Source organism: Xyrauchen texanus, chromosome 30 (genome assembly GCF_025860055.1).
Source record: "Xyrauchen texanus isolate HMW12.3.18 chromosome 30, RBS_HiC_50CHRs, whole genome shotgun sequence".
Lineage (NCBI taxonomy): Eukaryota > Metazoa > Chordata > Actinopteri > Cypriniformes > Catostomidae > Xyrauchen > Xyrauchen texanus.
In genome coordinates, this window is record NC_068305.1 from 21,194,776 (window position 1) to 21,210,560 (window position 15,785).

The 15,785-nt window shown below is 37.0% G+C and overlaps 1 protein-coding gene across 6 annotated transcripts in view; it reads left to right on the forward strand.

Moving 5' to 3' along the window:
- Nucleotides 1-15,785, forward strand: part of LOC127623764 (palladin-like) — a 120,168-nt gene that overhangs the window by 32,129 nt on the left and 72,254 nt on the right. For 5 of the 6 annotated variants that reach the window (XM_052098248.1, XM_052098250.1, XM_052098251.1 and 2 more), the window contains exons 3-4: nucleotides 13,165-13,340; nucleotides 13,967-14,033. In XM_052098248.1, coding sequence (XP_051954208.1) covers nucleotides 13,165-13,340; nucleotides 13,967-14,033 — 243 coding nt within the window. Of the gene's footprint in view, nucleotides 1-2,633; nucleotides 2,805-13,164; nucleotides 13,341-13,966; nucleotides 14,034-15,785 lie in introns of those variants that run through there. The other variant, XM_052098253.1, reaches the window with a different exon arrangement.

Sequence of the window (15,785 nt, forward strand, 5' to 3'; positions counted from 1 at the left end):
GACAGGGATTCAACAGACAGACCCAAGGTCCACAGAGGAAAATTTAATTGCTCAGAAGTTGCTCTTTTATGGTTCAGGAGGCTTAATGGAGGTCTCAGTTATACTTCCTTTAAGCATTAACCTTTTTTTCTCAGATCTACTAAATCTCTTAAAGGGATAGTTCACCCAAAAATGAAAATTCTCTTATCCTTTACTCACCTTCATGCCATCCCAGATGTGTGTGACTTTCTGTCTTTTGCAGAACACAAATTATGATTTTTAGAAGAATATTTCAGTTCTGTAGGTCCATACAATGCAAGTGAATGGGTGCCAAAATTTTGAAGCTCCAAAAATCATATAAAGGCAGTATAAAATAATCCATATTACTCCAATGGTTAAATCCATGTCTTCTGAAGAATGTGAATCACCAAAAACACAAGAAAGTGGAGTGAAGTTAAAGTGTAGATTGACTGAGCTGGAAGGAGAATTTAAAGTAAAATTGGACTTAAATATTGATCTGTTTCTCACCTACACCTATCAAATCGCTTCTGAAGACATTGATTTAACTACTGGAGTCGTATGGCTTACGTTTATTCTGATTTATGTGATTTTTGGAGCTTCAAAATTGTGGCACCATTCACTTGCATAGTATGGACCTAAAGAGCTGAGAAATACTTCTACAAATGTTAATTTTAGTTCAGCAAATGAAAGTCAGTCACACATCTGGTATGGCATAAGGATGAGTAAATGATGAGATAATTTGTATTTTTGGGTGAATTATTCCTGGAGACACAAATCAGATAACTGGGGACTTGACAAGCAGGAGACATAAGCAAAAATACACAAAAATAGGAATTCAAATACACACTGACAGGTGTATGCATATGTAGTTTGCAGACTGATAACAATGACTGCAGCTTGTGTGTGTGTGTGTGTGTGTGTGTGTGTGTGTGTGTGTGTGTGTGTGTGTGTGCGCGCGCAGGTATCACATTTTTGAAAATGTCCTCACTAATATAGGAAACTTGTTGAAAACCTATTAGCGCTCCTCACTAGTAAAAAAAAAAAGTTCACACCAAAAATGATAGCTAAAATGATAACTGTAATGATAACTATATTAGATTCCACACCAACAGACGATAACATTCTGCTAATTCTGCTCATCTTTAAAGTTGGATGGATTTAGTTTTTATCATTCATCATCAGGAAGAACATCGCCCTGAAAGTGATCCAAACGATATTATTCCTCAGTGACGCTATCATTTTCAAATCATTTTCTTAGAGTTAGAATGATTTTTAAAACTTTATTGTTATAGTTATCATTATAGATATAATTCTTGTTGTGAACAGGCTTTTACTCTTTTAATCTGCAGATTCAAAAAATCCCATAGACTCACACTGAAGGGCCATATCTAGGGGACAGAATCTAGGGGACAGAATATCATATAAATTTAGGCTCTTTTATGCCAGTAAGTAACCTCCTAGCAAGCACACAGAACAGTCTGTATCAAATTTGGGTTGAGTTGTAAACTGCATCTTAAAGTTGGAAAAAGTCTTGAATTCAAGGCCAATTCGAAAAGCAGACCAAAATCAAATATTTCAATTGACACAGGAATGTTAATTTGAGGACTCGCTGGATTAGTGTTTGAAACGATTTGCAAAAGAGAGAATGAAAAAGAAAAAAATAGAGAGTGGGCAAAATGGACATGTGCCAAAGGGTTGTAGTGCCATTGAATATTCATTCACAGGCTGTCTATCTCTCCCTGTCTATGTCCTCAAGTATACACACAAACACACACACACACACACACACACACACACACAAAAACTCTCTGGCTGAACTTATTCCAATCATGGATATTGGTTCCCTGTGTTTAAAATCAGTTTTCTTAAATTAAAATGACCATGTAATCTCAGTTGATATACTTCAAGTAGAGAGAACCTAATAGAACAGAGTTAGCCCAAATGAATTAGACATGTTAAATGAATTAAAATGAATCTCTTTCTGTGATTATCAAGCTAATGCAATTAATGCTATACTAAATTCATACAAATAGATAACAGCCTGCTGTGATTATCATAGCAATTGCTCAATACGTGAAGCAATATAAAACATTCACATGTACCTGTCCTCAGCCTAAGCTCAAGCTCCACTCTTCAGCATGATGGTAACCACAAACAGAAACTCTTCTAAATCTCAACACAACAAAACATTTAAACACCATTTACATTCTTTTTGCAAAAAAAAAAAAGTCTTAATTTTGTACACTTTCTCCCAGTATCGAGTGTCATGCAAAGCATTCTGGGAAATAGAAATCCCCTGCTGTGTTTAAGTTAACAACGAAGAAATTCATGTTTTCCCAACACAAATAGATTAAGTAAAGCTTGAAAGAATTGAAACAACTTAGTTTATTTGAGTTCACTTGGTTACATTATTATTATTATTATTATTTGATCAATAAGAACAAGTGTGGAATCAGTGAAACTGACAATGGTGAGAATACATTTTTTTGAGTGTATAGAATTTTGCATTTCAGCTTCCTGCTCCCTTCCTCCCTCCCTCTCTCTCTCTCTCTTTCTCTCTCTCTCTCTCTATCTGTCTCTCTCTTTCTCTCTCTGCCTCTCTCTCTCTCTCTTCTTAGCCTTGAGTGTGTGCTTTTGCTTCAATCAGTGCTACTCACAGTACATGTATGAGTGACTGCATGATCTCTCGGGCTTGTATAGGCATTCACAGAAAGTGTGTGGGCATTTCCTATACATTCAGAATTTGAATGTTTAGTCACTGTTTTTGGATATACGTTTGAAAGCAAGTGAAGCATAGAGCTCTGGTAAGTTCAAATGAACCTTGAACTCTAAAAAAGTGAATTTATAGAAATCAGTTATTCTTTACCTCCTGCTGCCTCAGTCATCTTTAAAAAAGCCTTTGAATTTCCGAAATGTTTTGAAAATGTAATATCAAATTGTAGATGTATTTATTTATTTATTATTTGATATAGGCTTTGGTACAAATTTGTTACATATTTAAAATGTTTGTTCAAGCAATCACATGTAATTAACCTGTTTATCTTATACTCTGTAAATGTATTATCATCTTTTATATGATTATCTTTATCTCAGGTTACATCTATTTGAAAGAGTATGATACATTTATCAGAGGAGATCATGTGATTTGTCCAGTTACTGTATCTCTTTAACAATTAACTGTGTATTGTTACTAAATACAATATGATGTGCTAAGCATTACATTTAATATTTAGGAAACTGGAATTTTTTTATACTATATGGTCTATTATGTCTATAATAGCAAATAAACAGACATTACAGAGAGGTGGATGAACAAAGTGAATATATGGACCACAAAGGACAGAATTTGCATTTGAACTTGGTACATGAGCTTTGGGACAGTAAGTATATACTCTAGAAAGACAGTTCTGAGTAGAATTAGTAGATATTGTGAAAGCACTGTACCAAGTAGTTAGTGAGATGGAAAATACCATCAGAATTATTCAGATGATGCTTATAAATCAAGTGTAAGAGTGTGGGTTTCCCATCAGACATAGGCTGGTTAATGTCACATGGACAGTGTGTGTGTGCACAAGAACTTCATCATTCAGCTGCTGTGGGTGCATCTATCAGTATTTCTATTTGGGGCATCTCTCTCTGTCTTGCGGTCTTCATTCCTATCAGTTACCCTCTGTTCTATCTTCCCGCTTTGACCTTGCACATTTAACCTCTGACATATGATGTAAATTATGACCAGGGTGGAAAATGACTCTTCCACTGATTGCACTCAGAGGGACTTCCACATTTGTCATGAACTTCAGGAATAGTTTTACAGGCAGAGAAAAGTAATACCCAAGGCAAACACACACATGCACACACTGCAGGCTGTAGCATAGGTCACCAATTAACAGACCCGGAGAGATTGGTTCAACCCAGAAGGTGTTATTTATCATAAATGTGTAGAATTATAAACAGAGCTTTTGATGTGCATCTGATCTGATCATGAAAAGAAATATAAGCGCAGGAAACAATGAATCGGTTCAATGTATCTGCTGCTTTTTGAGAATAAGGCACAGCCGACAGCAAAGTGAAAAAGGAGAAACTAGTTGTGTTAATCTAATGATTTTAATGAGAGTTTAGCATTCATTTTAGGTATTTATTGTTGCAAGACATTATGGAAAACAAATTGAAACACTTAATTACAATAAATGTTTTTGAAATGCACATTGCTTATCTACTTTCATAGCCATACAACATACTGACTCCTGAAACATTTACAGAGACTGGACTTCCTGGAAATTTCACTAAATACTCCTGATCTATAGTGTAGTCTTGTTATGGAAGTTGTCTCCCTCTATCCTGGTCAGTGTTTAATTCTGGTTCCAGACTCCAGTTTCCTCTGATTCTGAATTATTTGTCTGGACTGATGTCAGTGATATGAAACATATTCAAAACATCTCCAACACACCACACGCACTAACATACAAGGCTGGATCTCATATCTCTGATATGCCAACTTCAGGAAAAGCCAAATTGGATTATTTCTGGTCTTCATGCAAGAGAAGCAGGAAAAGTGGGAGAAGGTACACTAAGCAGATCAAGTACAGATGGGACACATTATGCAGAAAGAGGTCAATGGAATTTCACATACATATGCCCAGTATCTCACAATCAAATGTAAAAATACTCAAATATATTAAAAACTTGTCATAGCTTTACCTGACCAGGTTTTAAACACAATTGTGGTAAATTTGAAGGATATTGTGCTAATTTTCACTCTGCATCACATGATAACTCTTAAAGGAATAGTTCACCAAAATGGAAAATTCTCATTTACACACCATCATGCATTCTGCACACAAATTAAGAGTTTTAGAAGATTATCTCATCTCCGTATGTCCATACAATACAAGTGAATGCTGGCCAGATCTTTGAAGGTCCAAAAACACAAGGTCCATAAAAGTAATCCATAAGTCTCCAGTGGTTAAATCTAGGTCTACAGAACAATATGATAGGTGTGGGTGAGAAACAGATCAATATTTAAAAAAAAAAAATTTCGTTACAATAAATCTCCACTTTTACTTTAACATGCTTCTTCTTTTGTTTTTATCTACTGGGTGAGAAGGAGAATGTGACAGGGTGGAGGGTGGGGCCGGGTCGTGATTCTACACATCCGGTCCCTTATCAGGCTAATCAAGCCTCTGAGAGGGATAAAGGCCAACTGCGGAGGGTGGTGCAGCAGAGAGAGAGATAGTTTACAGCAGCTGACCATCGTGTGTGTGTGTGTGTGTGTGTGTGTGTGTGTGTGTGTGTGTGTGTGTGTGTGTGTGTGTGTGTGTGTGTGTGTGTGTGTGTGTGTGTGTGTGTGTGTGTGTGTGTGTGTGTGTGTGTGTGTGTGTTGGTGGGTTTGGGTGGTTTACAAGGACTTTTTTTTTAGGTTACAAACAGGTAATTACAAGGGTATTATGTTATAAATGTGGTTTATTGTGTGTGTGTGTGTGTGTGTGTGTGTGTGTGTGTGTGTGTGTGTGTGTGTGTGCGTGCGTGTGCGTGAGTGCGCGTGTGTGTGCATGCTTAAGACTTATATATTGATTTGTTTCTCACCCACATCTATCAAATCACTTCAGAAGACAGAGAAAGAATTTAAGATATTCATAAACCACTAGATTTAAACAGACTTTTATACTGCCTTTTTTGAGGCTTCAAAGTTCTGGCCACTATTCACTTGCATTGAATGGACCAACAGAGCTATGATATTCTTCTAAAAATCTTTATTTATGTTCAACAGCAGAAAGACGTACACATCTGGGATGGCATGAGGTTGAGTAAATGATGAGAGAATAAAAAATGTAGGCTGAACTATCTCTTTAAATTAAATGGTCATTATTTACTCACTGTCATGTTGTGTCAAACTGGTATTACTTTTTTCTTCCCTGGTAAACCAAAGATTTTAGGCAGAATGTTAGGAACTGACAGCCTCAGTCAACAATCACTTTCATTGTTTGGAAAAAAGGGCAGCATCAACATTCGTCAAATATATGAATTAGGAGAACATTGGGGCGAGTAAATAATAAAATAATTGAATTCATTTTTTGGTGTACTATCCCTTTAAGGAGCTATTTTACCTCACATGACCTTTACAAATTATATTCACTGGTGTACCTCAATATATTCATGTTGATTTAGTGTATAATAACAGTCTAAAATAATAATTGACTTCAACAAAACCAGTTCATTTAGATGTCACCACATGAAGTACGCTTTTTAGGTTATATAATAAAACAATTTTTTACAGTGCTTCTGCACTGTCTTTACCACTTTAAATATATTTTTTGTTGGTCAAAAAAAACATTTCTAACTTTTCAGAACAAGACCAGCAGCATTGCTTTGAAAACCTCACTTGTGTTTAGCCCCGACCATCAAACTTTCCCTCTGGCTGTACTCTTGGGTTTTATATACATTTGACTCTTGCCAGAATATCAATATGCCTCGGGTTTGAAGATGGTTTGTAATTATCCTTGGAAACAGTGTTTTGAGTGGCATTTTTTTTATGTCTGTCCCGTTTCTATGCCCGTGTGGTCACTTCTCATGGTGCACACAAATAAGTGCAGGAAAAACTTTCCATTTACATTCATATGGGGGTTGTCGCACTGTGGTGAAAGTGTGAGAATCAGAGGACAACCATGACAGTTGTGAATGCAAGAGATGCATTTGGCCCTTTCTTGGCAGGACAGCAGGTATGACTGAGAGAAACACACTAAATGTATTTGTGAGAAAGAAAAAGAGAACTCTGTGACTTGTTGTTATTTGCTATTGTAGATGGAAAGTTTAAAAAGGGAGGCTGTGTTACACTGAGCACTTCACGGCCAAACCACAAGATGCAGAGAAGGAGTAAGAATGATTCTTTCTCGCTTTCTCTCTCAGAGACACACATAGGTTTTGGCTGCGATGTGCATTGTTGAATTGGTTTATATGGTTCAGTAATTACCCATAATGATTGTTCATTAGGTCTGGTTTGTGGATATCACTGATGTGTTCCTGTGGCAACACTGGCAAACCTTGCCATACTTTCTATTTCAAATACTTCCACCGCCCATAATGCTTTGTGAATGTGCACTTATTTATTATTCTCTGTGCTTGTTGAGTGAAATACATTTATAAATTAGCCAAATACTTTATGAACTTTGAGAGAAAAGGTTTATTAATCTAGGTGCTTGCCTGACGGTGACTACAATGGAAAATACATGTATGAAATTATGCAGATTCCCAATTTACAAAATCATGAATTCTGTAATTGAAGTCTAGTTTACAAATATACAGATTTATCATGAAAGTTAAACGAAGCACAGTTGACACAATGACCTCTTAAGTTTTACCAGATCTTCATGGCACCCACGGTCAACCATGCTTTCTCTCTTGCACCCACATACTGTACCCGAAAGGCAAGCTGCGCCACTGCCCCTAAGCATTTAAACCCACATGTACCCACATCTAATTAGAGTATAATCATGCAGTGAAACTCCAGTTGTAAACTAAACTAAGATCCCTGAAGAATATAAAGAATAAGTTGTGTTTATACATTCAGGTGTTTATGGTAAACACATTGATTGTTTGGTTCCAGCACAGTTACAAGCTACATTCCTCCCCCCATAGATCTGGCCTCCCTCAAACCTTTTCTCAGTCATTTACTCGTTTATTGTGATAGTCTACTTTGTACACACAGATGATGACAACAATACTTAGCTGGGCTAACACCTTCAAGGTTCTTGTGCAATTTCTCTTCAAGAGACTCTGGCCCATCCATCCATCCATCCATCCATTCCTCCATCCTTGGGTGAAATAATAAGGAAAATAATCAACTGTTCTCCATTAAAATGTTCGATAAATGCAGCTCATTTGTCATTGCTTTTGCTCATGGCATGTGATGATTTGTAGAATTGCCTGTAGGGCACTGAGAGACAAGACAATTACATTAGCTGCTTCACCAGTCTGTCTGTGTGTTGTGGTCGGGAATGTAGACAGACACAATAAAGTAGTCGTGTAGCAATGCAGAGAGGCCTTTATTTTTGAGCATATTTAAATGGCAAGAATGTAAATGGGACATTGTGTAGTGCAGGAAACTAGTACTTGTTCTTTTCTAATCGGATAGACATTGCTCTTGTGTAGAGTAAAACTTGCTCTCAAACGGTAGCGATGTCTGATTTGTAAGTGAATTGCACTTTTGAGTTGGTTGATTCTTTTCAATGAATTGGTTCACAAATTGGTCTGAATGATTGATTTGCTAATCAGTGTAATTTGTTTTAGAAATGCTTACTCAGTAATCACAAACAAAAGGAAGGGTTATTGGCATTCATTTGTCAAAAAGTGTAGGAACCTAGAAAGCAGGTTTGGCATTTTCTTCAAAAATCTGTATGCAAAGACAGTCTTTGTCTTAAAGATGGCTTTGATTAGTTTCTGTATTGTCCAGTATAGGGAGCACACATGTTGTGTGCATGTGAATGCTATGGATATGTGTACTGTATGGAGCTGGGTTTAGTCCTGTAGCAAATGTTGTCGTCTCATACATGTCTGAGCATTATGGGCAGTTTTTCAAAAGGGTTTCATAGCCCTTCAAAGTGGTAACTTGAGAAAATGGAAGAGTGAATTAATAATGAAGACAAATTAGGAAATAACTCTAGACAGAGAGAGCAAGGGATGAAGACAACAGATGCCCTTGATGCCTGATCTGGGTTTGATTTTGGTGCACTTGCGGTAAAGCACACAAACACTTTTGGCTTCACACAGGACTTTACTTGTAATAAAAAACAAACCAAACCACATAGGCATGCTGCTTTAGTCAAGCAATTAGAACCTTCTAAACCACATCTGAATGTGATCACACACACACACACACACACACACACACACACACACACACACACACACACACACACACACACACATTTATCCTGACAGTGATGTTTCATGAGCAGAATGAAAATAGACAGATTTCCTCACACAACAAACAGAACATGTCTCCCTGTCTGTGTGATTTATGTCACATATTCCAGCTGTTAGACAAAGATGACCCAAGGCTTTGTTCACTATTGTGTCCTGTCATGAGATTTAACCCCTGAACTCATGAGTCACACACATTTAAATGAACATGTATTCATGAAGCAGATGCTTTTATCCAAAGTGACTTACCAAAGATATTATTATAAAGGATCTAATAATATTACCAGTACTACAAAGTTATCAGTTGTTAATGAGAAAAGTAAACAGCTAAAGAAACAAAAATGGCAGAACAGAAGAAAAAAGGGAGAATATTTGTTTGTTTAGATTTTTTTGTGTTTTATATTTTGTTTTTGTTTTATGTTTTGTTTTTGTTTTATTTTTTGTTTTATTTTGTGTTGTTTCATTTAAGCAAAAAAAAAATTTGCCTTTTTGTTCCACACTTTTAAAACTTCAAGAGGCACAGAGGAATTTTATTCCACATCACTTTTGCCAGTAATTTAAATTTACCTTTCAAATAGCTAGTGTCCTCTTTTCTTAATTAAAACTTTTCTCAAATTGATTAGAATTGTATTGTTACATCTAACTTTCCAGACAACATATAATCACAATTTAGACTTGCTTGTGTGTCTAAGACTTTCATTTGTTTTGTCAACTATTTTGTGTGTGTGTGTGCGTGTGTGTGTGTGTGTGTGTGTGTTGTTTTTATCCATAGATTAACACTATATATAAAAGGGGAAGTATCCCCTTCACAGCACCAAAGACTGCAGCTAGTTTAGGCTATTGTGAATCAGAAACACACCTTTCCTGGCACTGTAAATTCATCTTTCACTCTTTTTGTGAGATGAATGAGTGAATTAGGCTTGCATGAGCCTGTAGCTAAGAGCTGAGACAGAAAGACTAGAAGAGAGACAACAAAGAGCTGAAACATTTCCTTACGTGATGCTATTAAATAAAAAATCAACCATCATTTCTGAACATTAGTGAAAGATGTTAATCAAATCTAAATCATTATAAGGTGTTATGTGTTCACAGACTTGCTTGTCTGTTCTTACATGGTGTACTGGCGAATCAGAGAGCAACTCAACTACTGGATTTAGGTATGTTGTCTGTGCAATCTGATTGGCAGAATGTTGTGAAACTGAGCAGTCAAACCTGGGAATTTTTGGAATTTAGGGTCTTCTAAAGTAACCTAAACAGTTCTAACATTGTTAGACACTTACAAAGGCACACAGAATAGACATTTTGGCTGTTATGTTACAGACATTCTTCAATTGTATAGCCTTGGAGAAATAAACAATGTTTAGGTATCTGACTTCAAATACAAATATCTCAACAGCATAAAAAAAAACTTAATGGATAAAGGAACTTGATAGGGTACTGAGAATAAAGCAGAAAATGGAGCTAAAGTCTTTGTGTGCCAGAATGGAATTAAATGGTCTCAGCAGGTACCAGAATTTGGGGATTTACTATAAAACTTTTAATGATGTCTCAGGTATTTCAAGATCCGGAGATGAGCAGAATGAACAGCTGTGGGCCTAAACCAGGACTCAGTCAAGACACGTGTGTGTGTGTGTGTGTGTGAGAGGGGGGTCAGGTTTTGTCTACTGTACATTGTCGGGACCAAATATTCCAAGACAAGACATTTCCTTCATTGTAAATGTTGAATCTTTAAAACTGCTTAAAGATTAGAGTTAGGTTAGATGTAGGAGATAGAAAATATGATTTGCTCAGTATAAAAATGAAAGTCAATGGAAACTCCCCACCATTATATGAAAACATATGTGTGTATGTGTGCGTGTGTTGTGTAAGGGCGGATTCATGGTTTACAGTGGTTATGGACTCTTGGAGTACAAAGACAGCTTGAATGAACCTCACAGTATGATACATTGTGGAAGTCTGGTTTTGCAGAAAAGACATGAGCCGTGCTTCCTGTAACATCAGAATATCTTGGTGTCAGAAGCTTCCAGTGCACAAACAATACAACAACAAGACAGAGATAATAATAAAAATAGAATAGAAAAAGTATATATAGAAATACACTTATATTTTCTAACATTAGACCTCTAATAATTCTTATTCAGATTCTGAAGTTACAGGAAGCACGGCTCATGTCTTTTCTGCAAAACCAGACCTCCACAATGTATCATACTGTGAGGTTCATTCAAGATTTCTTTGTACATACATACACTCACAGGTGCTCGAGAGTATATTGTTCAAAACCATATTATTGCCTCAAGGTGTTAGAAGACACAATATGCTGATTGTCAGCTCAGGTAACTAATTTATAGAAACAGAAATTGCATTTGGTCTGTACCTGCATGTGTAATGCATGTGTACTGTATGTGTGTGTGACTGGTGAGTAAAGGACTTTCCCTGTCAACGTTATGATTCTAGACCTATGTGTCACACTGAATTTCAGTGTCCCCGCTGTAGTTGTGTGAGTGTGTTTGGTGTTTGATGTGCCAGCTGCACACACACAAATCTCAACATCCCTCTCTGTCTGAGAATCACTCAAAGTCATGACTAAACAGCAAAACCTGCCCGAGATTTTCAATTCTGAGACTGCCATAGAGATTTTGCTCCATGTTTTACATCCATATTCTAGATAGTTTCCTTTGGAATGATTTTAAGAGACTGAAAGTCACAGATCAAGAATGTTTTCTTATAGATAATGGATCTTATTCACGTTTTATGTAAATTACACATACAACCATTATGCATAAATTGTTGCATTCAAATCAATGGGAGGATTTGCATGGATTTATGTGAGATTCACAAAGAAATTAATTCTGTTCATGTTTCATGAATGTTACTTTTGTGCTACCAGCAGAATCAAACAGAATAGCAAAAATAAAGATAGTTTCCAAAACAAGTTTCACAAAATACTCCTACTACGGCCCCTTCTTCCCATCAGGAATGTTGATACTTCAGATTGATCTCAGAAACTGTGGGTTGACTTTTCTAAAATCGATCTGTGCTTACCAAAATTCAAAGCACTGCCCCAATGGCCAAAGTGGTATGTGTCATTGGGTGAATGGGCACGTGTGAGCGAGTTGTTTTTAGCTGTACAGGAAGTAATAGAGTGAAGAGAAATGCATATTTAATAAACAGTACCCCCCAACCCAAACCTCAAACCTAAACCTAATCATCAGTGGAGAAAAAATTTATTTTAAAGGGGAAAATACAACCTCCAAATCTCCCTCGCCACTGAGTATGCGAACGCCATTACTTTCAGGTTTAATCGCAGTGTCTGAACCCGGGTCTCCCATACTGCTGACATGACACAATTCTGGTCACGCCACAAGGAAAGGCAAACATGCTGGAGCTGATGCGAATATGTCTGATAGGAGATGGTGCTTGTCAGTGAGTCGGCATAATGTAACCAATACTATGGTACTGGAACTATGGGGAAAAAATGCCGAAAAAATGTGTGATCATATTGCTTAATTATACTTTTCTCTGCACATTAAACTGGGATAGGAGAAAGTATTTTAACATGTAAAAAAATCACATATACAGAGACTGATGAAAGAGTGAATAATCTGGTTTGACCAGCACTGCTGCAGTGTTGAGTAGCTGGGTAATATCGCTCTAATGAGGGAAAGCTGCTCTAAGTCTCTAATGTTGACTCAACCTCAGATGAGAGATTTGGCGGAAAACAAATCATATTGCTGTAAGTCTGTGTTTTTCAATGATTGCACAAAACTGAGTGGCTTGTGGTGTTACTGTAAATGTGACATCAGTCTTGTATCTCCATTCAGTTTGCCTCCCATATGCCTCCCTCACTTTCTCAAGTGTGATTGCTCCAGTTACCACTTCTACAGTTTAATATGTTTGTCTCTAGATCAGTAGTTCAGTAGTTTTTCTTTGAAATATTTTCATTATTTGCAAGATGCAAATACCAACACATTGGCATCAGAATCACTAGAACAGACACTGGCTATGTTCAGATTAGCATACTACCATAGCACTCTTACTATAACTGTAGAATATATTTTGTATATGTGCACAAGATGCACATTTTCTCTATCCGTGGACTTTAATTTCCTGAATTAAACATGCAACATAAGGTCATGTGTGACAAAATGTATCATACAACTGCATAAATTGTTTTCTAATTATCATTAATGGATAAACTTGTCTTCTTCACGTTTATTGACATGCCATCCTCTCTGTTACATTGAAAAGGTGGTTTTGTGAGGGGCGGGAGCTGCACCACTGCCCTGACATTCAGATCTGTCGTGATGGTAATCTGCACACACTGGTGATAACTGAAGCATTTGAAGACGACACTGGCAGGTACACCTGCGTAGCTTCCAACGCACTAGGAGCAGACAACACCTCTGCAGAGGTCTATATTGAAGGTGAGAGTCCTGGTGACAAATGGATTACTGAATAAATGTTTAGAAGCTGGGAACTTAATATGTGGTAAAACTTTACAGTGTTCACATTAAAGTAATGTTTCAGGTTCAATACAAGTTATGAGCTTAACTTGTATTGAACACAGAGAATTTCTTTAATGACACATTCATAAAATGTAATTAAAATACAGATGACAACAAAAATGTGTAGGCTGTTTCAAAATAAATACATAATAAGTTACATGTTCATAAGTATCAGAGATCGTTCACAAAGGATCCGTTCTTGTGTCCATCTGCACTGTTTTTAGTTGTATGAACAAGCACTAGACGTGTCTTTAACGGTTGCATTATGTCTCGGTATTTTACAGCGTCACACATCAAGTTAAAATAATTTTACATTTAAAAAGGTTTCTCAAGACACCTGCATTCTCTTCTGTTCCGTTGTGCTGTGTCTAGCAGTTTTTGAACGCAAGAACTCTTCTGTGTGAAGGGACCCTTAATACTAGTTCATAAGTCATTTAATTATGTAAGTAAACTGCAACAGGAAAGCTGAAATGTTGCATGTTTAAACTCTTCAGACTTGTAAGTAACAACTCTTTGTGACTTTGTTTTCTTATTCTTTTGTAAAGGTGTTTCTTCCTCTGACTCCGAAGGTGAAGGATCCGTATCAAAGTCTAGGTCCAGAGCCATGCCACAGTATGTTTCAGCATGTTCTTTCTCACATGACCTTTGAGCACTGTGACCTCAGAGCTCAGCTGACAGATTAACTGTATTGTCTAATAGCCTCTAATTCACCCACTGCCATAAAAGTTCCTGTTGCCCCACCCAAAGCACATTGCAGGTTTTTGGTATGAACTGACTTTAAATAATGGCCCAGGGCTAAAGACCCCATGAAATGGCTTGACAAGTGCTGATATCTGTCCTGTGTTGATGCATTTCTTTTGAAGCTGGAAGTTTGGGCTAGATTTTAAAATAGCCAAAAGGCTTTAGTTATGTCACAATCTTGAACCTTCTTACAATTCAGTTGCAGGTGGTTTCAGGGGGAGGGACATTCTCATTCTAGAGAGCATTTGATTGGACAAAACTTTGTGTTGGGCAAGCTGAATCCTCAATATTTTTAGTCTGTTCCTGATAAGTAAAGACTCTAAATTTTACATTTGAAATATCTTGAAAGTAAATTTTGCCAAAGATAGGAATACACTAACATATAGATGGCCTCAAAGCTAACACACATGGGCTAAACGCCTAAGAACCTTTAAGGTCCAACTAAAGACTTTAGTCTTTGTTGGACCTTAAAGAAGTGTCTTTCTGTTTCTTCTCTTTTCCTGCATTGGATCTATCGTCTAGCATTCTTTTTTTTTTTTTTTTGTTACATTGCTTGAGCTCTCTTTCTTCACCTCTAAACTCATCCTCCCAAGTCTCTTCCTATCCTCTCTTTCCTCGTCTGTTTTTGCTTTGATTTCCAGTGACATCATCACACATATTAGGGATTAAGCTCTATTAGCTCTAAAGTCATTTATTAGGTGCAGCCTGCATAGTGCAAATTCAGATAGTGTAGAATGTGTATTACTTCACTATGTGTGTGTGTGTGTGTGTGTGTGTGTGTGTGTGTGTGTGTGTGTGTGTGTGTGTGTGTGTGTGTGTGTGTGTGTGTGTGTGTGTGTGTATGTGTGAGCGTGTATTTATCACTTTGTGGGTACCAAATGTCCCCATAAGGATAGTAAAACCCGAAATGTTTGACCTTGTGGGGACATTTTGTCGGTCCCCATGAGGAAAACAGCTTATAAATCATACTAAATTATGTTTTTTGAAAATGTAAAAATGCAGAAAGTTTTCTGTGAGGTTTAGGTTTAGAGGTAGGGGTAGGTTTAGGGGATAGAATATAAAGTTTGTACAGTATAAAAACCATTGTGTCTATGGAAAGTCCCCATAAAACATGGAAACACAACATGTGTGTGTGTGTGTGTGTGTGTGTGTGTGTGTGTGTGTGTGTGTGTGTGTGTGTGTGTGTGTGTGTGTGTGTGAGCGTGTATTTATCACTTTGTGGGGACCAAATGTCCCCATAAGGATAGTAAAACCCGAAATGTTTGACCTTGTGGGGACATTTTGTCAGTCCCCATGAGGAAAACAGCTTATAAATCATACTAAATTATGTTTTTTGAAAATGTAAAAATGCAGAAAGTTTTCTGTGAGGGTTAGGTTTAGGGGTAGGGTTAGGTTTAGGGGATAGAATATAAAGTTTGTACAGTATAAAAACCATTATGTCTATGGAAAGTCCCCATAAAACATGGAAACACAACATGTGTGTGTGTGTGTGTGTGTGTGTGTGTGTGTGTGTGTGTGTGTGTGTGTGTGTGTGTGTGTGTGTGTGTGTGTGTGTGTGTTCTGAGGCAAAATATGGCCCAGCTGAAGGATTGAAAAATGGCTGTTTGGGTCACTGTACCCAGT